Here is a 24353-nt window from a genome sequence, read left to right as displayed (position 1 = left end):
GGGGTTTTACCCACGAACAAAGTACACACAGCTAGGACAGCCGCGCTTGGAGAGTTCCAGCATCTGGGTGGGAAATGACACACAACAAACTTACACGCAATCAGGAAAGCAGCATGCGAAGATATCAGGAACCCGCGTGTGAGGATACACGCGACTGAAGTGCACGCAGACAGTGCTGCCAAAACTTCTGTGTGAAGGAAAGCCGTCTGATGGTCTTCTAATGGACGACTGCCGAAGATAGCGTGTAGAAATTTCACGTGAACAAAAACTGCTGTAACTTCTAGAAAGCAGCTCCAGGAGTTTTCGTGTGGAAGAAACACGCTAAAGAAAGCCAAGGAAGTAACTGACGAGATGCGAGGACGCAGATCAAGGGTTCAGCTACAAAACGCCATATTGGTTCAATCAGAAGCAGCGAGCAACGTCTCCACGCTGCTTATGAACGTACTGCAGTAACACACGTGACTACCCTGAATCATGTGATTTCAACTACATGAATAATGCAAACGTCATTTTCCCGGCAGTACATCAAACAACCTCCATTTTGAATAGAACGGTCTAGCAGTTCTATGAGCATAACCCGTTCTGCACAAAGATGGCTTTCCAGGTCCAGAGGTAATATGTCCAGCATGCATGACACCCGGGTCCTCTTTTCCGCGTCGACTGGTACAGACCTCTTTTTATCTAGGCTGTGGTTGAGGAAGCGTAACTACCCCTTGGATAGTTTTTTCCCTTTATCCTCTAGCTTTTCTCAGGGTCTAGGTACTCTGTCCTCCGGTGCCACGCCCCGGTTCTTCCAGTCCCCCTCCCAGGCACCAACCTCAGAAGGAAAGAAACAGTGACGGTGCCTCCAGATCCACTGTTCTCCGATGGGGGCAGGCTTGCTCTTCACATTAATTCATGGTGGGCAAAGTTCACGTACCCATGGATTCTCTCAGTGGTTTCCTCAGGATTCCGCCTGCCAATACCTCCATCTCCTCTTATTTTCCCCTCCAGCCCCACAGATTGGGACGGTAAATATTTTGGCAGAGATCCGCTCGCTCATGGCGAGTCAGGCGATGGAGGAAGTTCCAACCTCTCAGCAAGGCATGGGCTTCTATTCCCGCATCTTTGCCATACGGAAAAAGAACCAGGTTGGCCTGAGTTGTACTGGCCCTGTCAGCTTTGAACCTTTCCTTACCCCTTCAAAATGTCAAGATGGTTACACCAGCACTTATAGCGGAGACACTGGTGGGGGAGACTGGATGTGCTCCCTGCATCTGAAGGATGCTTATGGGCACCGCCCAATTTGGGAGCCCCATTGTTCCTTCCTATGGTTCAGGATCATGGGCTGTCATTTCCAATACAAGGTCCTCCCATTTGGCCTCCTTTCGACTCCAAGGGTCTTTATGAGGTTAATGAATGCGGTGGCAGACCTGCTCAGAGCGCAGGGTCACCACCTTTATCCGTACCTCGACGACTGGCTTGTGCGAGCGCAGACCCCAGAGGGGGTCTGCCGCCCGGCATCCAGCCTGATGCACACGCTTTTTGAATTGGGGTTCTCCATCAACCTCAAGAAATAATTTACTTCCCACGCAGTCCTTAAACTTCTTGGGATTAATTTGTGATACGAGAGTGGAGAGGCTCTTCCCTTCGGAAGACAAAATCTCGACAATCGAGAGGCCCATGGGGCATTTCCTCAGCAGACCAGTAACTTCGGCATGGTGGTACCAACACCTGCTTGGAATAATGGCGGCTATTCTTCTGGCAGTGCCACATACAAGGCTCAGAATGAGGAGGCTGCAGCTACACTTCTCAGCCTCTTGCAATCAGGAAACAGGCTCCCAAGCGGCTCTAGTCAGCATGCCACAACACCTGTACCAGGATCTCTTCTGGAGGACAGAGGCCAACCCGTTAGTGGGCAGGCCTTTCAGAAAATCACTACCAGAGGTCACCATTAACATGGGCTCTTCCCTGGAGGGATTGGGGGGCTACACTGGGCAATCACAGTATCCACAGAATCGGGTCAAAGCAGGAGCAGCTGGAGCAAATCAAGTGGCTTGAGATGATGGCCATCTGGCTTGCTCCCAGATCGTTCCTCCTTATTGTAGGCAACAAATTGGTTTGCTTTCAAACGGACAGCTCCACATGCATGTATTACATCAACAAGCAAGGGGGCACCCGGTCGCCTCCTCTGCTGGCTCTCCATCGACATCGGGCACTTTCGAACAACGCTTACCTCTCAGCTGCCCACCTCCCGGGGGAATCCAACCTGGAGACAGACGGAATCGGCAGACTGGGGATCGACAACTACGAGTGGCAATTGAACGAGGGTATCCTGAGGGAAATATTCATCAAGTGGGGCCATCCTCGGGTAGAGATATTCACCACCCAGAGCAACAGGAGATGCCACCAGTTTGCATCCTGGATGGGGCAAGGCAGGGGCTCTCTGGGGGATGCGTTGAAGATTCAGTGGAACGACATGTGTGCATATGCTTTCCCTCCTACCCCATTGATTCACAGGGCCATCTGCAAGGTCAAGGAGTTGCTGAGGCTTTGTCTCATCTTAATAGTGCCGCAGTGGGCAGCCAGACCTTGGTTCTCATAACTCCTCTGTCTGTCGGAATCAACCTCTAGTCCTCCTTCCATTGGGACCAGGCCCCCTACTATCCCAGCAGGGAGGTAGTGTTTTATCTCGCTCCGCAGAAGTCATCCCTAGTCACGGCACCCTAAGAAATCTGCTCCTGTCTCAGGACAACTTGGCTATCATTCAAGGGGCAAGAAGCAGCTCCACCAGCAGGCAATGTATGAACAAATGGACCAGGTTCTGTCACTGGGCCAAGGCAAACGAGGTAGACACTCTGGCATGTGCACTAGACCATGTGCTGTCTTTTTCCACACATCTGGCATATTCAGGAGTGCAGGTAGACAGGCACCTGTCGTATCTGCCTGGCGGCCATAGAGGCTTACAGAAATTCCAGAAATTACCTCTTCTCCTCCATCCCGGTGATCAAAAAGCACTAGGCGGGCCTGACTAGATTGTATCCCCCGGTCGAGCGTCCACATCCGGTCTGGGACTTTAATGTGGTGCTGGGTGCCCTGGCCCACAAGCCTTTTGAGCCCTTGCTGTCAGCAGATATCAGGCTGGTTACTATAAAGACTGATCTACTGGTTGGCCTTACATCAGCACGTAGGATCAATGAGATACAGGCGCTAGTGGAATCTGAACCATGTATCACATTTCACTGGGCCAAGGTGGTACTAGGACACACCCTACATTTATCCCAAAAGTTGTCATCTTTTCATCTCAATGAGGAGATGGTACTGCCAACATTCTTTCCAGACACTAAGGACGAGGCACAGAAGGTGTTGCACTGTCTGGATGTTAGGCGTGCGCTAAGATTTTACCTGGACAGGATTAGGAGATTCCGTAAATTGGATGCCCCGTTCGTCACGTTTGGTGGGTCAAAACCAGGCTGTCAAGCATCTAAGTTCTCCATAGCGAGCTGGATTGTGATGGCCGTCAAGGAGGTGTACGAGAGGCAGCACATGTGTTTGCCAGCAAACATGCACGCCCATGCTATCATAAGCAAGGCCACGGCTGTCGCCTTCCAAAGACACGTACCATGGCAGGTTATCAGCAAGGCGGTTACCTGGGCTTCCCTATCGACCTTCTGCAAACACTACTGCTTAGATGCCAGCGCCAGATAAGACGCAGCATTTGGCCAGGCGTTTTTAAAAAACCTGTTTTCTTAGAGGGGCAACTCTCCCCCCCCACGGCGGCATTCTTTTGTAATCACCCATTCATTATGGAGAAACCGGGACAGGACATAGGAGTAATTATGTTACTCACCATAGTGAAACGTCCTCATAGTCCCCTTTCCTCCATATACGTCCCACCATCCTCCCCCTTAATACACCTGTCTCATTAGGCAATTGTAATATAGCTGATGCGTCAAAGGGAACTGAGGAGGGACGCGGGGGGTATAGTCAGCAGAGTGCATGCTCCCACAAGCATCTAAATTTAAAAGGGAAGACCATTTTTTCAGGTGGAATAAGTTCTGTGTCCCGTCCCTAGCGAGGGACGCCCATACAGTATGGAGGAAAAGGGACTATGGACTAGGAGTATGTTAGTCACTAAGGTGAGTAACATACAGTTTAGTGAACTGTCATTGGGCAGTGCAACAAAGTGCGAGCGAGCGTGGAAGGTGAGCAAGGATTGGTTAGAGAGGGTTTTCTCAGCCTTGGGCTTTGGAAAGTTACCAGCCCATGTTCAACTATTCAATGTGGTGAGAACGGCCCCAAAGGTGCCGCATGTACCCAACAAGTTACCATATCTGATCGTCTAGGCCTTGAGACAGAACATTGGGCTTTGAACCTGGTATTGCTTTTGTATCATCTTGCCTTAGGTTGGATGGGAACAACGGTCTTTGTCTGGCTCGAATGAATAGGCTTTGTCTTTCAGATTCAAGCCACATGTGGAGGGACCACAATCTTGATTCTCCTGCCTGAATTTATGAAGACTTTCAGCTTCTACACATGCATGTTTTGTATCTCGTCTGCTAATATGAAACTTTCTCTGCCTTGGTGTCCTGCACCTCTCTGTGAAGTCAGCATGGCATGTCTCTCTCTGTATTCTGAAGCCCTTTCAGCACCTTCCATACATTTCAATGCAGCTGGGACTTCCATCTTGATTTACATGGTGTGAGGAATCTGAGGGCATCCTCACTTCATTCCCCAATATATCCCCCTCCCAGGTGGCCAGGGAAAGGCCATTGCGTTTGGATCCTGACCCTGGGGGTGGATATGTGAGGGAGGATCACCTGGGTGGAGGAGACTTGGGGAGTGGGGATGAGGCACCCTTGGGTGTGGCACAGTATCCCCCATTTCCCTTTCACAAGGAGTCAAACATCCCCCAAGTATTTATAGGGTATTATCAAGCTCTACCCTATTATTCCAGAAAACACTCTCCCAATATACCTTAATCAGGCACTGAGACGAGGAAGAGACAACCCACGGTTATACAGTATAACTTTATTAATGCAGACATTCAAAAGCACCACTCCGGTACTGGGTCTAGGAAGAGGGATGCAGAGTACCATGACCGCTACTCAGTAAAAGAACATTGCCTGCACCTGGGACCTGGAGGGCGATATACATGACCCGCTCAGGTGAGGCTTATGAGATTGCCTGTGGAACGCTTGCAGGAGAAGCCAGAGGAGAGGCCAGGGAGATGCATGCCCGACGTGTCTAGGAGCTGCAGAGGCACTGCAGTGGAAGCGGGGAGGTCTCCGGTGGCAGAACTGCTCTACAACCCCCCCAGGAGTTGGCTGAATTCCTTCTCCATTCACCCAAGATGGGGGGAGATCCTGTAACCGAGACGTGCCAAGCCGGGAGCAGCGACAGCCACATAGAGCCTGCCGACATGAAGAGCAGTACCCGGAGACCGCATACCTAGTGAGTCAAAGGCATTTGAATGACTCCTGGGTGCTGTGGGGTAAACCGCGCGCTCTGTGCAGGTTGGATCACACGCGAGTGAGCTTTGAGGCACTGTGAATGCCAGTCCACCTTAAAAGAAAGACTTTTGACAATACGCTAACTTGAAGGATAAGAAAAGAGAATATAAGGACTTTTGAATACCGAATCATATGAATTTGAGAATGCTACGAAAGGAATGGAGCAAATTCCCAGCAGGGGAGTAAACTGGGAGTTTGATAGCAAGTTATGCAATGTGCTTGAATGGAATGAAATGAAGCCTTATGTTGTGAATACTGAATCAAAGCAAAGCAGTTGTGATGAAATACGATATATTTGAATTGCCAGAAGTTGGTGATATTCCCTGATACAAAGGAACTGTGAATTGTATGAACTGAAGAAAACAAGCATTGGCAAGTGCCATAAGAAGATAAGGAACTGTGCAAAATGAAAGCGTAAGCAATGGTAAAAACCTCAAGAATATCTGAGAGTATAACAACTGAATGGTGGCAAAATAAGTCGTGAGAGCCTATCAAGAGGAAAACCCAATACTACTGTGAAGCTGAAACAGTGGCAGCGTAACTGTGAAGAAGCTGCAAGTAAGGTGTGTCGGTTGTGTGACCTGTAATGGGTGGACCGTGTGGTCCGGCAACTGCGCCGAGACAGATTACACCCACCTAAAAGTAAAAGTCACATAACTCACCCATAAACTTGTGTTTGATGGCCAAGGAGAAACTTTGGTGATTTGATATTACTGAACTGAACTTTTGTGATATTGGTGAAATTGATCAAAGGCAAAGCTGCCAGAAACCTGAGCATTATCCTAAGGGGGTTTCGGTTTTTGGCACATTGAGAGACTAGAAAGGGAACACCTCTTTTTGAAAAAGTTAACCTTCCTGAATCTAGTGGAAGGGAAAAAACCCTTTTTCCAACAACGAGCTGGAAGGAGCTCTGAACTTTCATTTGAACACACATTATAGTCAAGTAGTTGTTAGGGCAAGTGTAGGTTTTGGACACAGACTGATATTTGCTTTGGACTTCCTGACAAAGACTCTCCTTAGTTTTAGTTAGGTAGGGAAATCCCACCTTAGCATACGGCAAAATATGCATTTTCCCAACCTTCTCTTATTTGAATAAAAGTTTATGACCTAAGTTTTATTCAGTTGTCTGTGTCTGCTTCTCGATGCCTTCACAATGGTCGCTCATGTTAGTTGCATTCAGCGTCAGCAAGTAGTCTATTTTTATTCTCGGGCAACTTGCAGTTACTGCATAGCGAGAGTGTGTCTGCCCTCTATCGAACTGGGTCATAAGCATGTTTTTGTCTGTGAGCATTTAATCTAAGTGTCTGCATAGCTTCATGCAGGAGTGCATATATGCTTCATGTCTAACCATCTATATCCTAGTTTCAGCTTTTGCATGGTCACAGTCAGTCCACCTGCTCCATTGACTGCAAACTTGTCTCCTCAGTGACGTCATCAGGATACGGTCTAAATGGCTGTCTGAGTGAACAGCGTTTCTGACATCTGTGATACATCGGTGACGGGGAGGATGGGGCTAGGAACAATGTACACCTTTCATTTCCCTGCCGTCGAGCTGAGGCTGGGATAGGTGCAACAAGGGCTACATTCATGTCTTCCTCTTCAAGCCCCTCTCTGGTCGATATAACACCCACACTTCCTTGGATGTTCCCCCTGTTCATGTATGGCTTTGGAATCCATACTTTTGCCACTCCTCCCAGGTGACCTTTGTATTTTACTTGTTCATCCAAACTCCAGGTCATATAGCAGCAGTCTCCGTCAGGCTTGCACCATACCCATCATCCCATATAGTTGTGTGGATCTGGGTGAAATTAGAACCTTGTGCCTGGAGGAAAAGGTGAGACTGTAGCACTTGGAAAGTCTGCGTCTCTCTGTCTGCCTTTGTCTCCACGTCCAATAATATTTTCATCCCTATTGTCTTCTTGGTGGTCTTCTTGTACTGTGCTATAGCTTCTCTACAGCTACTCTAATGACACAGAATGCTAGCATTACAAGCACTAAGGCAGCTACAAATACTTTCAGCCCGTTAGCCATCCATGGTGGTATCCAGGAAAGAAATGTATGTCAGCCAATCTTCATCTTCCCCTGCCGGGCTCGTTATCTCTTGTTATCTCTTCCATCTTGGCATGCCGCTCTGATAATTGCATGATGCTTCAATGTTCATCAAAAGAATATAAGGAAATCCACAGGTAGCAAAGTCTCGGTTCAGTTCTTAAAGCGTCAATATTAAGGTAGGGATCTGTCAACCACAGTTCCAACAATAGCAAAAGTTCTTCTTCTGATGACATAAAGACTTCCCACTTTTTCAGAATAGCATCAGTGTTTAGTCTCAGCCATGATGCCTTCTTCCCGCTTCCAGGTTTCCAAGAAGACTTGACACAGTCTAAAAGGAAATATAACTTCTAGAATGGTCATGGAAAAAAAGTCTTGGTTAATAGTAATGATTTGTCTATTCAGGTTAGAATTCACCATAGGTATATTTGTCAGGATGACTTCTCATTTCTGTCGCTTCTACTTCGACACCTTCACCTCTACCACAGTTTACCATGAGAACATTCTCCTTGACCCCATGGCATTCCACTTCATTTGAACTATTGAAGTCTTGCATCTACTGACAACCAGATATACCTCCACAGCTTCAGAACTTTGTATTTCAAAGACCGGTTGGGCAAGTTTCACTCTAAGACACTGCAACACCTCCTAATAGGCAAGGCACTCTTCCTCTGAATATCTCTTCAAAAAGGGGCAGCCGCTTTGCCTCTCATCTGTCTACAACCATGACAACTTCAGTATTGTATATAAGCAGCAATGTTTCCCTTATCCCAATTTAGACTTCACCTCTCCGCCACTGTTAGCCACATAATTACCCAGAAGCCTTGGTGTGCCACTCTCTCGTCTTCAAGTAATGCTTGCACACTTGTATTTTAGGCAAGGTTGAACTTCTATTAGGCTCACAGTAACTGTTGGACCTTTTACTGGCTTTGAGAAAGGCTGCTTTCACTATCAATAAGGGAATACTCTTGGCTTTGGCAATGCCTGTGCTCTCTCCAGTAGCAGATACCGTATTTAAACACTTAACTTCTTTTGTGAACAATGATTGTATGCATAAAGAGGTTAAGTTCAACCTTCACTTAGAAAATGAAATGAGGCACACACAACGACTTCTTCATAAGTTTTGTAGGCTTAAGTGTTTCAAAATGGTATTCCGCAACGTTCTTTCTGCTTAATGAGAGACACGCATCCACTTCTTCATAATGTTTAAGGGCTTAACAATGTCTTTCACGCCAATAAAATTCTTTTTTCAATCACACATGAGTGCTACTTTCCATTGTTCCCTTGTTAGGAACAAAACAAACCGCTTCAGCTCGCTTCTGCTTCTACACAAGTGAAGATTAGACTGGATACTGTTGCCGGCAGTGCTTGCGCAATGAATCAGAATACCAGGTTTGACTCACTGGCTTCTGTGATCCTCGTTCTGCGGGTTCCATGACGTTGGGCACTCCTTCCACTTCATCTGGCTTCACAGGGACCCCCACCCTTCCTCTGCTTGGGTGTCTCTGGTCCGACCACTCATTCAAGGAGCCCACTCACTCCTGAGACCAGCGACTCACCCACAGCTCCTCGCCTCTGTCTCCGACACGTTTCCTGCACATCAGGCTCACATGGGGAAAGACAGCCTCCATGCATGTCTTCCGCTGCGCAGCCTCTTCACTTCAAAGTTAGGGAGAACAGGACCCTCTCAGAACAGGCAGGTGAAATCTGCTGCATCCAAGTTCCAGCATCCCTCTGGTTCTCCCACTTCTGCTTGGTTTGCCAACACTGTGCCTTCATTTTTCTACCTTTGCTACTACTGCACGCACTCCAGTCACAGTTCCATTTCCAGCTCTTCTCATTGCTTGCACCTGAGGGGGCCTTTTATGTCTCCCATGTTCCTTCAGGTGTGGGCTATTAGGCTCAATTGTATGACTACTGCTACAGCATGCCTTTTCAGCCTGCTTCCTTGTCCAAGTACTCCTGGGATTATGGCACTTGTAGTCCCTAACAACAAAGTCAGTTCTTCTAACTTCTGCGGTTTGGCAAACAGCCATTTAAAGTTAAACAGGGTCTTACCCAGTCTTCCTGGTCTGTCCCTCTGCTTCCCATGTGATCCTCCCGCAGTACACCACCCCAGGGTCAGGATCAGGAAGTGTCTGCCTTGCCCTGGCCACACGAGAAGGGCCCCAGGTCAGGTTTGTGGGAGGAATCATTACTGATTCATCACAGTGTACACTGGGCCTCTTATATTTTGCACTGCGTAGAGAAGCAAAGAAAGAATTAAAGAGGTGCTCTTTGGTGGTGTTTGGTTGGGTTGGGGCAGCGAGGGATGTACTCTAGGTGTTGACCCTGTTTATGAATTATTCTTTCTTGTGTATATATATATATTGTGCAATTGGAATGGTTTCGGTGTTTAGTCATTAAATAGCTGGAGGTCTATGAATACTTAGAGGACAGTAGATTTCTGGGGTTCTCTGCTACCATTCCTTGATCCAGGTCAGAAAAGGTTTCGCTCCAACAGGATGTATCAAAGTCTTGGGGAGATTTTCACAGAGGGGTCACTAAGTTTCCAGAAGGCCCTTGCAAGGACTTCTTCCTAGTATCTGGAAAAGGGTCATGTGTATTTTCACCTAGGTTAGGAGGCTTTCCAGTATCACCCTGGAACGATGGGAAGGGGTTTTTGGCACTATCCTGACCCATCACCCTCAGTAGGATGGGGGGGGGTGTTCTTTATATCCAGTTATCTCTAGTGCTGAGTGTCACGTTTGCCAGCCTAGTGTTATCTTGTGCTCTGGGACATTCTGGGGCATTGTTATCTCATTGATTAAGTGGAAGGCAATATATAGCATACAGTTAGCACATGGTTTAGGTGGAGGACGTGGTGAAGATGGTTGGGCGGTATAGGGTGATTGCAGTGATAATCCGTGGGGGTTTGGTGAGGGAAATCTCATGGTGCTATCTGCGTTGGACTGGAGAGGCATTATGAAGACTCCTAAATATTCCAACAGCGTGCATAGAATAGTCTTTATGCGTCTCTTTCCATAGCTACGTTGGGCAGGAAGTATTTTGAAGTCTGTTATTTCATGCAGTTCATAAAATTCTGAGATCCCGGATACCTTAAGTGTTGGGGTGGGTTAGTTGATTAAGCTCATTTTGATGGCTTGGTCGGCAAGTCCTTCTGCACTAGGTAAGGCAAGCATTATGGGATCATGGCTTTGAATGGATTGTGTCCTCCCACGTATTCCTCATCTTTTAATAGATATCCTTACAGCTTCAGCAAGGGACATCATTAGGGGGTCACCAGGGGTCTTCCCTGTGACCTCTTAGGTCTTCCTTGCTACCCTTGTGGTCTCCCTTGCTACCCTAAAAAAACCTTTTAAAAAGACAAGGGGGTTTAATTTTTTTTTTTTTAACAAATTGAAGCTCCTGGCCTGTGGCCAGTGACCTGTTTGAGCTATTTGTCTTTTTGGAATTCCATACAATAATTGCTAGACTCTTTAAAGGTTTATTTCAGGCACACCTCAGGGGGTGAGTCACACCTCAAATTCACAATGCAGACAAATTCCTCCAAAAAGCATTTACATTTAGAGTAGAATAAGCATCCATTTTGGACTATGTATTTTGCTTTTCACAAGTTGCATAGCATGTTTTTTGTGCCGCTACAGGTGGTGATCCATTCTTATATGAAATGTATATCACGTTACAGTAATATTGTGACCATACTTTCCACAGTGTACTTAGAAACAATGCTATGTGATGCCACTTCCTGTTTTGTCAAGGAGTAAATGGTCATGTTCTGTCGCTTCCTGTGATGTCACTTTGGGGTGGGGTCAAATGACATCACTTCTTGTGATGTTATCATTGCTCAAGGGTCATGTGATGTCACTTCCACTACCCCTGGCATTTTGGTGAAATTACATCCCTTGCTTCAGCTGCTTTGGAAAAAAGAATTTTCAGCAGACGGCACTGTGCTGTAGCGTTGATGACTCTGTCCCTCGAGGGCCTCTGTCCGACCGCACGCGCAGCGCCCGTTGGCTTCCGTTCCATTTTTCCAACGTAGCTTTCGATTCGAGAAATTACGGCGCGCTTCGGTTCTTTTAAGAAATCATCATGGCTTCATTGTCGACTCCATCGACGCCCAAGACGGGTTTTAAAAAATGTCAAGATTGTGGGTCGAAGATGTCCATCACCGACCCCCACCGCGTTTGCCTGTGGTGTCTCGACACAGAGCATTGTACAAAGGAGTGTAATTTATGTCAAGCGACGACTGACAATGCTCTGAGAGTGCGTAGAGGTAAATTGGTGGTGGGTAGAATTCCTAAATCTCCTTCTGTTCCCAAAAAATGCACTTCTGATGAGTCGAGAGATTCTCCTTTTTGAAAGAGATCGAAGAAATCTCGATTTGAGAAGTCGTTCGCCTCATTTTTCATCTTCCTCCAAGAAGTCTAAGAAAAGACGTCATAGGTCTCCTTCTACCTCGAGTGACTCCTCACCCGAGTGAATCACATGTCCAATGAAGTCCGACTCCCCAGCTAAATGGGAAGAGTTTCAGAGGGAAATAATGAAAATCTTCGAGAGAGAGTGAGAGAAGCCCCTACTTCTCAAAAGAACGGAAGAAAGACCATGTCCTGTTCGCTCTGCAAAACGATGACAAAGGGAAATCTAAGGCAAAACCATGTGCACCCTCGAGTCCGGGACGCAAGTCTGACGATCGAGAGCCTTTATGGGCTCAAAAGAATGAAAAGGTGTCGAGGACCTCAACAAGTCGAGAGTCCAGCCCTTCGAGGGCTTTGTCAAAGACAACTTCGACGACAACAAAATCGGTTCCATCAACGCCCTCGACGTCGTAACCTTCGACACCCATATCGAAGCCATCGACACCTAAATCGAAGACTTCGACACCATTGGCCTCGAAGACTACTACGAAGACTTTTTTGGAGCCATTAAAGACAACACAAGAGAAATCTTATAAACCTCTGCCGCAAAAATATTTCTTTAAATCCCTTTCTTCAATTTATGTTATGAAGAATATGAACCATATGACGATGATCAAGCGCCTTTTGGCCTTCAATATGTTACCCCAAATGTGGCAGATGAATTAATTTCAGATGAATCTAGGCTTAAAGGAATGGTGCGCTCAGAAATATTATTGGCAAAAAAGATGGCCAATAATAAAAAGAAATCTAAAAAAAAAAAAAAAATCGAAAGCTGCCGCATTCAGAATAACAACGTTGTTGGATTTGTAAATACTGCAGCATTTACAAATACAACAACGTTGTATTTCTCACTGCGGCAGCTTTTGCGTGGAGTCTCCTGGGCTCCCCCAACCCTGAGGGAGTCTAGGAGGCTCCAAGCGAAAGCTGCCACAGTGAGAAATACAACGTTGTTGTATTTGTAAATGCTGCAGTATTTACAAATCCAACAACGTTGTTATTCTGAATGCGTCAGCTTTCGCTTGGAGTCTCCTGGACTCCCTCAGGGTTGGGGGAGCCCAGGAGACTCCACGCGAAAGCTGCCGCAGTCAGAATAACAACGTTGTTGTATTTATGATTTCCGTGGTTTTCAAACCACGGCAATCACAAATGCAACAACGTTGTATTTTTAATTGACGCGCCTCGGCTTTTTGCCTTCATTTTACATTTTCTGTGCTTCCCTGGGCTTGGGGAGCACTGAAAACGTAAAATGAAAGCGAAGGCAGCCTCCTCAGCTCTGCTCTGGCTGCAGTAAGTAAAAGCTCCCAGAAGTGGGCTGTTGCTGCTTGTCTAGTGCTGCCAGGGCGGTTACCAGTCAATTGGTTGCAAACATTTGGTCGACAGGACAATTGGTCGACACCATTTGGTCGAATGCCAAATGGTCGATTTTTTTTTTTTACCCCTTTTTTCTTTTTTTTTGGGGGGGGTCCCCCCCCCCAACCCCCTTTTTTTTCTTTTTTTTTTTTTCCCCACACGAAAACCCACAAAACACATATATAAAAATTAAAAAAAAAAAATTCGACCATTTGGCATTCGACCAAATGGTGTCGACCAAATTGCAGTCAACCAGTTTGTTGTCGACCAATTGACCGGACACCGCCAGGGCAGAGCTGAGGAGGCTGCCTGAAATCACAAAATGGATGCTCTCATGTAAACACTTTGAGCCTCGTTTGCTCAAAGTGTTTACATAGGAACTTTCATTCAAAATATGTCTGAACTATGTTTTAGACTATTGGCCATCATTTTAGCAATTTATATTTCTGAGCGCACCATTCCTTTAAAGACAATCGGCCAGCAATGTAAATACATCTCCTGAGCTGGAATTTAGGAAGCCAGATCACACCGATAGCTCATACAGACAATTGATGAGCAAAGTAGTGGAATTTTTGCATTGGAGATATTCTGGAGGTGGGGGAGAGGGTGGAAACTCTATCCCACTTAAAAACCTCATGCAAATCGCTGGCTGAAGCTCGAATATGTTTTTTGGTGGGCCATGCTGAACAAACCCAAACCATGCCGGCTGAACAATGGTGGAAATGGGTCCTTTTGGACGAAAGAACTAGCCTTGAGCTGGCGGTAATGAAGTTAGCTGAATTTGTCCTAAATCCTAAAGAAAAAATCAGTGAGAGAAGCTGAAGGGTCAGGCGAGGGAAGCAATATTTGGAAATAAATTTCAGTGGGCCTCATAAGTTTGCTGGTCTGGAAACAACAATACCGGTAAGCTTACTGGTACCGTTGTTTCCGGGCTGGCAAACTACGAGTGCTGCGAGCAGGTGACTTTCAGCAAACGGCACCCGCTCGCAGACCTTGACGGATGCACCGGCACCATTCATGAATGGTGCCGGTGCATCCGACCTCCCCATTCCCATTGAGTCCAATGGGACTCGAATGGGAATGGGGAGTAATATTTTCCGGCGCCCGAGAATGGGCAATTACCGGGTCCGGTCGGTTATTTACCGGCACAGCTACCCCCAAGGTCATAATGACCCCTAATGTCTTTGTGATAATCTTATGAAGTTAGAAGCATTCAGATGCTAATAATGGAATGGAAACCCCTCTGTAAGTAGTTGAAGATGTTGAGAATGTAAAAGGTTTTAATTTGTTAAACCAATAAACATTTTTTAAAAAGTAGTGGAATTTTTGGGATGGAGTGGACCTGCTCCTCCTTTTCAACAAGATGACTTAACGGACATATTAGACCAAGGTCCACAGAGGGATCCCATTTTGTCCTTCTATATTGCTTTACAACAAATTGGGAAACCCCAGATTATAATTCTGCAGTTAATAAGGACTTTCCCCAAAATTATAGGCCACCCAGCAGTGACCCAGAATGTTTTAACCAAGCATCCGACTCCGGAAAGTTTGGTAATCCAGGCAGTCACATCCACAAAACAATCTGCTTACCCTACCACTCCTTTATTTAGCACATATATCTTCCCTTTGTGAGATCGACCCCCCCGTAAACAAAAAATGGGATCTACCCATATAGTAATACTACCCTACCACTCTACAGACTGAGATGATAAATGGGTGGACGCTTGGGTGCAGAAAGTATTTACTGCCAGTAGCATGGCTTTAAAATCAGCAAATGCCACTTGTGCCGTGTCTACATTTTCATTAATCCTGTGGGATTGCGCAGCAATGGCGGCTGACCACATCCCCCAAGGGGAAGATGGAGACGGCTTCCCGGCTATCATCAAGAATTGTAAGGAGGCAATGTGTGAGTGCCTCCAGTCAGGTCTGGATACTGCAGATAGTATTAGTAGATCCATGGTGACTATAACCCTGCTATGCAGTTTGCGTGGTTGAGGAAGCCTAGATTTGCACCAGACGTGCAATCTAGGTTACTCAATATGCCTTTTGACGGCTCGAGGCTGTTTGGTAGCAAGGCTGATGAAAGTCTGGAAAAGCTACAAACATCAAAAATAGTGGCTAACTCTCTTAGTGCCGCCATTAGACATCCACACCTTTACTACTCCGCTACATCATCCTTTCGGTTCTACTCCTCAGTTGGAAGAGGGAGAGGATGAGCCAGTCATAGAGGACAAAGAAGATTCCCTCATGGTGGACGAAGGAGAGGTACTAAATCAGCCCAAGCAGCGGCAGATTTGCTCTCAGCCGCTGCATCAGCCGCCTCGGTACCTCTCTGAGACCTTAATCTACAAGACCTCAGTGGGAGGCAGGCTCTCGCAGCATCTGAAAGAATGGCAAGACATTACTTCGGATGCTTGGGCACTGGAAACTGTAGCCCAGGGTTACTGCCTTTCTTTACTAAAATGGCCTCAAGATCATCCTTATGCAGGAAATGTTGACCCTGCTAGAGAAAGGTGCAATGGAATCAGTACCTGCGGCGGAGAGGAACAAGGGTTAGTACTCAGCATATTTTCTAATCCCCAAAAAGGACAGAGGATTGAGAACCATCTTGGATTTAAGAAACTTGAACAAGTTCCTCAGGAAGGATAAGTTCAAGATGGTTACCCTTTCTCAGATCCTTCAGGCTCTCCAACTTCAAGACTGGTTGGTATCATTGGACCTTCAGGATGCTTACTTTCATGTTCCTACCCATCACAAGCACAGAAGGTCCCCAGGGTTCACAATTGGCGGTTCTCGTTATCAATTTCGAGTTCTGCTGTTTGGGCTAGCCTCCGCCCAAGGGTTTTCACCAAGTTAATGGTGGTTGTGGCAGCGCGTCTAAGGAGTGGGGGGAATTCACGTCTACCCCACCTGGAAGATTGGCTGATCAGTGCTCGTTCTCCTGAACAGACCCTGGAACATCTCAGCGTGACTTGCCACTTTCTCCACAAACTGGACTCCTTCCTCAAATTACAAGAAGTCAAACATGATACCATCTCAAAAACTCAAATTCATCAGAGCAGTCCTGAATATCTCCTTGGGAAAAGCCTCGCCACCCGAGGTGAGGGCTCATCACATACTGCAGATGGTCACCAAATTTCAAAGTGCCCAGTATCTTCCAGCTTTCGATTCTTTTTGAGGTGGCTTGCTTCATGGCATCCTGCATTTTTCTGGTGCCAGAGGATCGTTTGAGAAAGAGATCCCTGTAATGGGCTCTTAGGACTCAACGGTCCCAATTCTCAGGCAAGATGTCAGACCTTCTTCAGGTTCCGTGTAGAGTAGCACAGGACCTCCTGTGGTGGGCCTGCGAGAACAATATTCTAAAGGGGGAACCTTTTTGGCAACTATGGCCAGAGATAACAGTAGTGATGGATGCTAAACTCCGGGGTGCGGAGCCCATACCAACGATCTGACAGTCAGAGGTCGTTGGTCTACATCGGAGTCCAAACTATATATCAATCTTTTGGAGCTGAGGGAAATCAGACTAGTGCTGAAGGCCTTCCTGCCATCTATACAGGGAAAGAATGTCCTGGTAATGACGGACAACACAGTGGCCATGTACTACCTCAACAAGCGAGGAGGGGTAGGGTCACTCAAGTGGATCTGTTCATGACCAATGTCAACCGGAAGTGTGAACTGTACTGCTCCAGGGTATTTCCCCAAAGAGGAGCTCTCGGAGACGCATTCGTAGTGGACTGGGAGTTTCCACCCCTGTATGCATTTCCTGCAGTCCCTGTCATTCCTCACGTGATCAGGAGGTTGAGGAAGTTCGGGAAATCCATGATCCTAATTGCTCCGGACTGGGCCAGGAGGATGTGGTACTCGGACCTTCGAGACCTGTCCATCTGCTCTCCAATACGTCTTCCATAAAGAGAGGACTCTCTCTCTCTCTCTCAAGAGGGATCTCACTCTCAGACGATCCTCTGACAATCTCTCTAAATGAGAGCGAGAGAGAAGGGTTGGGTTCTCCATCCGGAGGTCCAAGACACTCAGCCTTCACGCATGGTCCCTGAGAGGCTGAAATATAAGGATTGGGACCTCCCGGACGACGTAATGGAAATGTTACTTTCAGCCAGAAGGTCAGCAACTAAATCCTTATACTGCTGTCGTTGGAACAAGTTCAGCAGCTGGTGTAGGGATAAGAATGTGGATCCATTTCAGTGAGATACAACTACAATGTTATCTTTTGTAGTTCACTTAGCAAATCTGGGGCTCCAGATCACAGCAATAAAGGGTTATCTGGCAGCCCTTTCGATTTTCAAGCGCTCATCAGAAGAAACCTCATATTTGAAATTCCCTTTTAATCATTCCGTTTCTTAAAGGACTCACTAATGTGTTTCCTCCTACTCCCTTTCAGGTCCCTGTTTGGGATTTAAATCTTGTATTAAAATTCTTAACATGCATCCCTTTTGAACCCATGCATTCAAGTCCAGTAAGACTGTTAACACTAACAACGAGTCGCAATCACATCAGCCTGCAAGGTGAGCGAGTTGCAAGCACTGTCTTGTAAACCTCCATACACGGTCTTCTATCTATAAGGAAAAGGTCATTCTTAAAGTAGACTGGACCCTAGGAGGGCTCTCAGTTTTTATATATCGCGAATGGCAAAAAGTCACCAGGACGACCAGTTACTTATCGGATGCACAGGTCATAAATTGGGTTTAGCAATAACAAAGCAGACTCCATTCCAGATAGATTATTTTGGCTATCCAACAATGCTGTAGATTGGCTGGATAAGATCCCCCAGAGGGGTCTAAGAGCTCACTCAACCAGGGGCATACCTACTACTTCTGCTCTTCAGAGAGGAGTACCAATTAAAGACATTTGTGCAGCAGCCACTTGGTCTACCGTACACGCCTTTGTAAAACATTACTCTCTGGACACTTCTGCTCAAGAGGGAGCTTTTGGGAAAGTGGTCTTGCACTCTGTCCATGGTAACTGCTAAGGACAAATCTAAATTCTTTTCCCACCTCCAAGACTATTACTGCTTTGCGAGACCATCAAAGATGAGGAATATGTGGGAGGACACAATCCATTCGAAGAACAAGTTACTTACCCTTGGCAACGTTCTTTTGAATGGATGTTCCTCCCACGTATTCTTCATTGCCCCTCCTAACCTACCCCGCTGTGGAATGTGTGTTTTATACACTCTAGGCTCTCTGAGAGTCTTCTAAGGTCTCAGGAGGTACTAGTTATTACTATAAACATGGAAAAATAGAATTGAAGCCAACGGGTGTTGCACGTGCTACATATACTGCGGATGACGTTGATGGTCGGACGGAGGCCCTCAGTGGACATGCAGTCATCAATGCTACTGCACAGCACCCACTGCCGAGAATTTTGTTTTCCGAAGCAGCTGAAGCTGGAAGGATATTTATCAAAAGATGAGGAATACGTGGGAGGAACATCCAATCGAAAGAACGTTGCTACTCGTATGTAACTTGTTCAGCTCATGGGTAGAATGGGAGACACTGGTAGACTCCCGTGATCACTGGATTTGGGTGAGAAGTCGTTTTGAAGGTCCACAGTATCCCATGGCTTGGGTGGTAGAGACATTCTGAGACAGTTGTTATCACAAGTGCTTGGTGGAAGATATGTCGAGACACACTCTTTCTGGGAGCAAAGCTCGGGGAGATTCCCGGACTTGCCTTCTGCTGGGGGTGGTAATGAGAGCTTATTTCTATCTTGTACACGCACTCTTGCACCCCAACTGACTAAAATTACTCTCTCCCTGCAGTGCAAGCATCTGGAAAAGGAGCTCCATCGTGTAAGAGAGAAGAGTCAGACTTCGACTGATGGACGTGGTGTTATGGACCATCGCTTGGGGCGTGCTGAGAAGGTAGTTAGCTCCATTTGTCTCCTGTGTCTGTTCTTCCTTCATCCATCTTGGTTGAAGTGGCTCTACTCCTTCCCAGTCCTGACTTGGGCCCCTATACTTCACCTATTATACCTGCACTGCACCAAGACTCTGCCCTCCTCCCTTGTGTAATCTGAGTTTGTTTCCTTTCTCTCCTCAATTTTTTTTTCTGCTCTTTTTCCTGGATTTTGACCTCTATTCTCAGATAGAAAATCCCATTTTTAAAGATCGTCCTGGTATTCATTTTATTATAAACCACTAACAGTAGAAATATGCAATATAAATGTAGCCAGGCATGTTCAGATCGATCCAAGAAAGTGAGGATGTTTCCAGAGACAACAATGGCACATTTTCTAATGGGATGTATGTTTTGCTGGTTTGAATTACTGCAACAGATCCACTGTGTATGTATGTCGCCCAGAAATATCTTCCTGCTGTATAGTGTCAGGGGTCAGAAATGAAAGCCAGACACAAAGTTGTCATGTTGTTGACTAAATACTTTTATTAACATAAACAGGTTGGGAAGATGCCTTTCTGACCCTGCTCCAAGAGGAATGTACCTACCTAAATCCAAAAACTAGGGATCTGTCAGGATGTCAGAAATCAAAACTGTCCTTGTATCCAAACATTCTATCCTGACCCTCACACTATGAACCAAATAATAAAGTTAGAAGGAAAATGTCTGTAACCTGGTGGTTGCAAAAAGTGTTCATAAATGAAAAATAGAAAAGCTCCAACATAAAAGTTCTCCAAGGTACAGAACCTTGGTTCCAGAGGGTGGTTCCCTTCCTCTGGATTCTGCAATGGGATGGCGATGTTCTTTGTCTAACAGTTCTTTGTGTCTTTCTTGGCCCACAACAAGTGGGCCGTACAAAGCTGCTTAGTCTTGTAATTTCTTCTTCTTCAGAAAGTTCCTTCTTAACACAAAATTGATCAAGACTAACAAGTCTTGGTTCCAGAGGTTTACTGCCTTCCCCTGGTTTCTTCTGCAGCGTCAATTACTCTTGCTCTGACAGTTCTTTGCTAAAAAAAAACAGGGTCCTTTCTATGGACCTCCCATAGATTTTGCCAGTGCCTGGTACACTCCCCTGCCAGGACTTCTCATGCACTTGGAACTGGCTGGTTCACTCGCCTGGCAGGACTTCCCATCTCCATGCATACATAACCCTCTCTTTATATCCAAAATTGCATATATCTTCCTTGGATCGCTATTTCTAGTTGTTTCAGTGTTCGTCTCAAGCTTTCCCATATCTGCATTCCTTGCACTCCTATATTGGTGGGGTTTGTGTTTGTACTCTGCTTTTTTGACTCTCAAACGTCTTATTGTTTCTGCCTCGGCAGCATTACAATGTTCAAACTGTGTTTGACGTGGTTGCCGAAAATGCCCCGGGGTCCCCTCTTTGCTTGGGCTGACTCTGTGTGGTGTCTTCCATTCCATTCGCACTTAGGCTGTGTTGCTTTGCCGCTTGCTTTCCACTCTGGGCTGCTTCAACATCTTTCTGACATCTATCAGGGCTTTGCTCGTACATTTCTGCTTGCCTTCAGGTCCCAGTGAGGGAAACGTTGCTTCCTCCAGCTGCCGAACACACAGGCCTCTTCCCATGGTTACCAGCATCTCTGCAGCATTTCCTGCTCATTAAGCGTTACTTTCACTCTCTCCTGGCAAGCCCTTTGTTCCGCCACACTGGCTCATGCCTCCAACCTTCGCACGCCTCAGAGGGAGATGCAACATCTTCTCCTGAACAGCTGCTATCAATAGTGTGTTTTTTGTATGCTGTCCCACGCACAGGTGCTTTCTCAGAATAACTAGCGCGCTCATTGACCTTGAGGCTCTTTCTGTGCTGCATCATTTCCTTCATCCTCCTTGTCCCAGTACTTAGGTGGTTGTGGGAATTGGAGTCCATTGATGTTAACTTATGCATAGTACTTGGGAAATCTCTCTAAATGGTTCTATATGAAAAATACTGTTCTATATGAAGGGGACTTGGCACTGAAAAAGGTAGTCTTGGAGCTTTTGCTTTTTAGATAGACTGGAGTTGGGTGAAGAGGGTTCTCTACTTTCCTCAAAAGGGGGGGAACAGGTGCATGCGGCCATTAGGGTATTGGAATTCAGCGGGTCTTTCTCATGGGCAAATGGGGGATACCATGTCCCATCCAATGAAGCCATGACCTCTCCCTGGTGGTTCTCTCCCATGTGATCCTCCGTCATATAGCCGCCCCCAGGGTCAGGGTCAGGATCCGATGGCGGCTGTCATCCCCTGGCCACATGCGAGGATGTCACCACTGGGGGAAGCCATGATGACTCCATTGGATTCATCACAATACCTTCCTCCTAAACTCTTGAAATATCCCCCAGGCCTAGACTGCATGTGGTACTTTTCCTTAGCCACTAGCGGGCACAACATAGTTCCATGCAGACTCTCTCGCTGCATCATTGGTGCAGCAGCCACGCAAGGGATCTCCCAGGAGAGCCAAGGCGCACAGGCCCCATGACCGCAGTTCTTTTTTTCTGTGCATAGATGTCGCCACTGGAACAGCCACTGTACATTCTTTGTTGTTTTTCAGTATGCCTACCCAAAAGCATTGGGGTATATGCCTTTTTGGGATTTCCTGTGCTGTGTATGGTCCCCTCATCTGGATCATGACACCTCAACTGTACTTCATGCAAGTCGCTGCATTCCAAGATAGGGGGCGTGTTGCCAAAGTTTCCACTATGATCCAATAGCCTTGCAGGGGCCGGGTAAAGTCACCCCTTTAGCACACACTCTACGCCACCTCTAGAACGTATGTAGCTGGAACGCTGATTCCATGAGAAAGAAAAGAGATGTGCTTCAGGAGTGAGGCCTCCTCCTCTTCATCCTACTGCACAAACCTGCCCCCCAGCTCTACTCCTGAGCTGGGCCCCAGAGAGGAAGCTGGGCCAGGCTTCTGGAACTAGGCAAGAGCACCCCACCTTCCATCAGCTCTTCCTTCCAGCTGATGTGGGCTCCAGAGAGGAAGCTGGGCTAGCGTCCTGGAACTAGGCAAGAGCACCCCACCTTCCATCAGCGCTTCCTTCCAGCTGAGCTAGGCTCCAGAGAGGAAGCTGGGCCAGCGTCCTGGAACTAGGCAAGAGCACCCCACCTTCCATCAACTCTTCTATCCAGATGATTCGGGCTCCAGAGAGGAAGCTGGGCCAGCGTCCTGGAACTAGGCAAGAGCACCCCACCTTCCATCAGCTCTTCCTTCCAGCTGATGTGGGCTCCAGAGAGGAAGCTGGGCCAGCGTCCTAGAACTAGGCAATAGCACCCCACCATCCATCAACACTTCTATCCAGATGATTCGGGCTCCAGAGTGAAAGCTGGGCCAGCGTACTGGAACTAGGCAAGAGCACCCCACCTCTAGAACGTATGTAGCTGGAACGCTGATTCCATGAGAAAGAAAAGAGATGTGCTTCAGGAGTGAGGCCTCCTCCTCTTCATCCTACTGCACAAACCTGCCCCCCAGCTCTACTCCTGAGCTGGGCCCCAGAGAGGAAGCTGGGCCAGGCTTCTGGAACTAGGCAAGAGCACCCCACCTTCCATCAGCTCTTCCTTCCAGCTGATGTGGGCTCCAGAGAGGAAGCTGGGCTAGCGTCCTGGAACTAGGCAAGAGCACCCCACCTTCCATCAGCTCTTCCTTCCAGCTGATGTGGGCTCCAGAGAGGAAGCTGGGCCAGCGTCCTAGAACTAGGCAATAGCACCCCACCATCCATCAACACTTCTATCCAGATGATTCGGGCTCCAGAGTGAAAGCTGGGCCAGCGTACTGGAACTAGGCAAGAGCACCCCACCTTGCATCAGCTCTTCCTTCCAGCTGAGCTGGGCTCCAGAGAGGAAGCTGGGCTAGCGTCCTGGATCTAGGCAAGAGCACCCCACATTCCATCAGCTCTTCCTTCCAGCTGATGTGGGCTCCAGAGAGGAAGCGGGGCCAGCGTCCTGGAACTAGGCAAGAGCACCCACCTTCCATCAGCTCTTCCTTCCAGCTGATGTGGGCTCCAGAGAGGAAGCTGGGCCAGCGTCCTGGAACTAGGCAAGAGCACCCCACCTTCCATCAGCTCTTCTATCTAGATGATTCGGGCTCCAGAGAGGAAGCTGGGCCAGCGTCCTGGAACTAGGCAAGAGCACCCCACCTTCCATCAGCTCTTCCTTCCAGCTGAGCTGGGCTCCAGAGAGGAAGCTGGGCCAGGGTTCTGGAAATAGGTAAGAGCACCCCACCTTCCATCAGCGCTTCCTTCCAGCTGAGCTAGGCTCCAGAGAGGAAGCTGGGCCAGCGTCCTGGAACTAGGCAAGAGCACCCCACCTTCCATCAACTCTTCTATCCAGATGATTCGGGCTCCAGAGAGGAAGCTGGGCCAGCGTCCTGGAACTAGGCAAGAGCACCCCACCTTCCATCAGCTCTTCCTTCCAGCTGATGTGGGCTCCAGAGAGGAAGCTGGGCCAGCGTCCTAGAACTAGGCAATAGCACCCCACCATCCATCAACACTTCTATCCAGATGATTCGGGCTCCAGAGTGAAAGCTGGGCCAGCGTACTGGAACTAGGCAAGAGCACCCCACCTTGCATCAGCTCTTCCTTCCAGCTGAGCTGGGCTCCAGAGAGGAAGCTGGGCTAGCGTCCTGGATCTAGGCAAGAGCACCCCACCTTCCATCAGCTCTTCCTTCCAGCTGATGTGGGCTCCAGAGAGGAAGCGGGGCCAGCGTCCTGGAACTAGGCAAGAGCACCCACCTTCCATCAGCTCTTCCTTCCAGCTGATGTGGGCTCCAGAGAGGAAGCTGGGCCAGCGTCCTGGAACTAGGCAAGAGCACCCCACCTTCCATCAGCTCTTCTATCTAGATGATTCGGGCTCCAGAGAGGAAGCTGGGCCAGCGTCCTGGAACTAGGCAAGAGCACCCCACCTTCCATCAGCTCTTCCTTCCAGCTGAGCTGGGCTCCAGAGAGGAAGCTGGGCCAGGGTTCTGGAAATAGGCAAGAGCACCCCACCTTCCATCAGCTCTTCCTTCCAGCTGAGCTGGGCTCCAGAGAGGAAGCTGGGCCAGCGTCCTGGAACTAGGCAAGAGCACCCCACCTTCCATCAGCTCTTCCTTCCAGCTGATGTGGGCTCCAGAGAGGAAGCTGGGCCAGCGTCCTGG

At 47.7% G+C, this 24353-nt stretch overlaps 1 protein-coding gene across 1 annotated transcript in view; it reads left to right on the top strand.

The window, feature by feature from the left end:
- Positions 1-24353, top strand: part of MIPOL1 (mirror-image polydactyly 1) — a 1528730-nt gene that overhangs the window by 898623 nt on the left and 605754 nt on the right. Inside the window, exon 9 of the mRNA XM_069638413.1 lies at positions 19086-19187. Coding sequence (XP_069494514.1) covers positions 19086-19187 — 102 coding nt within the window. The remainder of the gene's footprint in view (positions 1-19085; positions 19188-24353) is intronic.

The sequence above is a fragment of the Ambystoma mexicanum genome, chromosome 14, assembly GCF_040938575.1.
Source record: "Ambystoma mexicanum isolate Mex_15411 chromosome 14, UKY_AmexF1_1, whole genome shotgun sequence".
Lineage (NCBI taxonomy): Eukaryota > Metazoa > Chordata > Amphibia > Caudata > Ambystomatidae > Ambystoma > Ambystoma mexicanum.
Note: the sequence above shows the minus strand (reverse complement) of the source record. Positions and strands in the feature narration are given on the sequence as shown.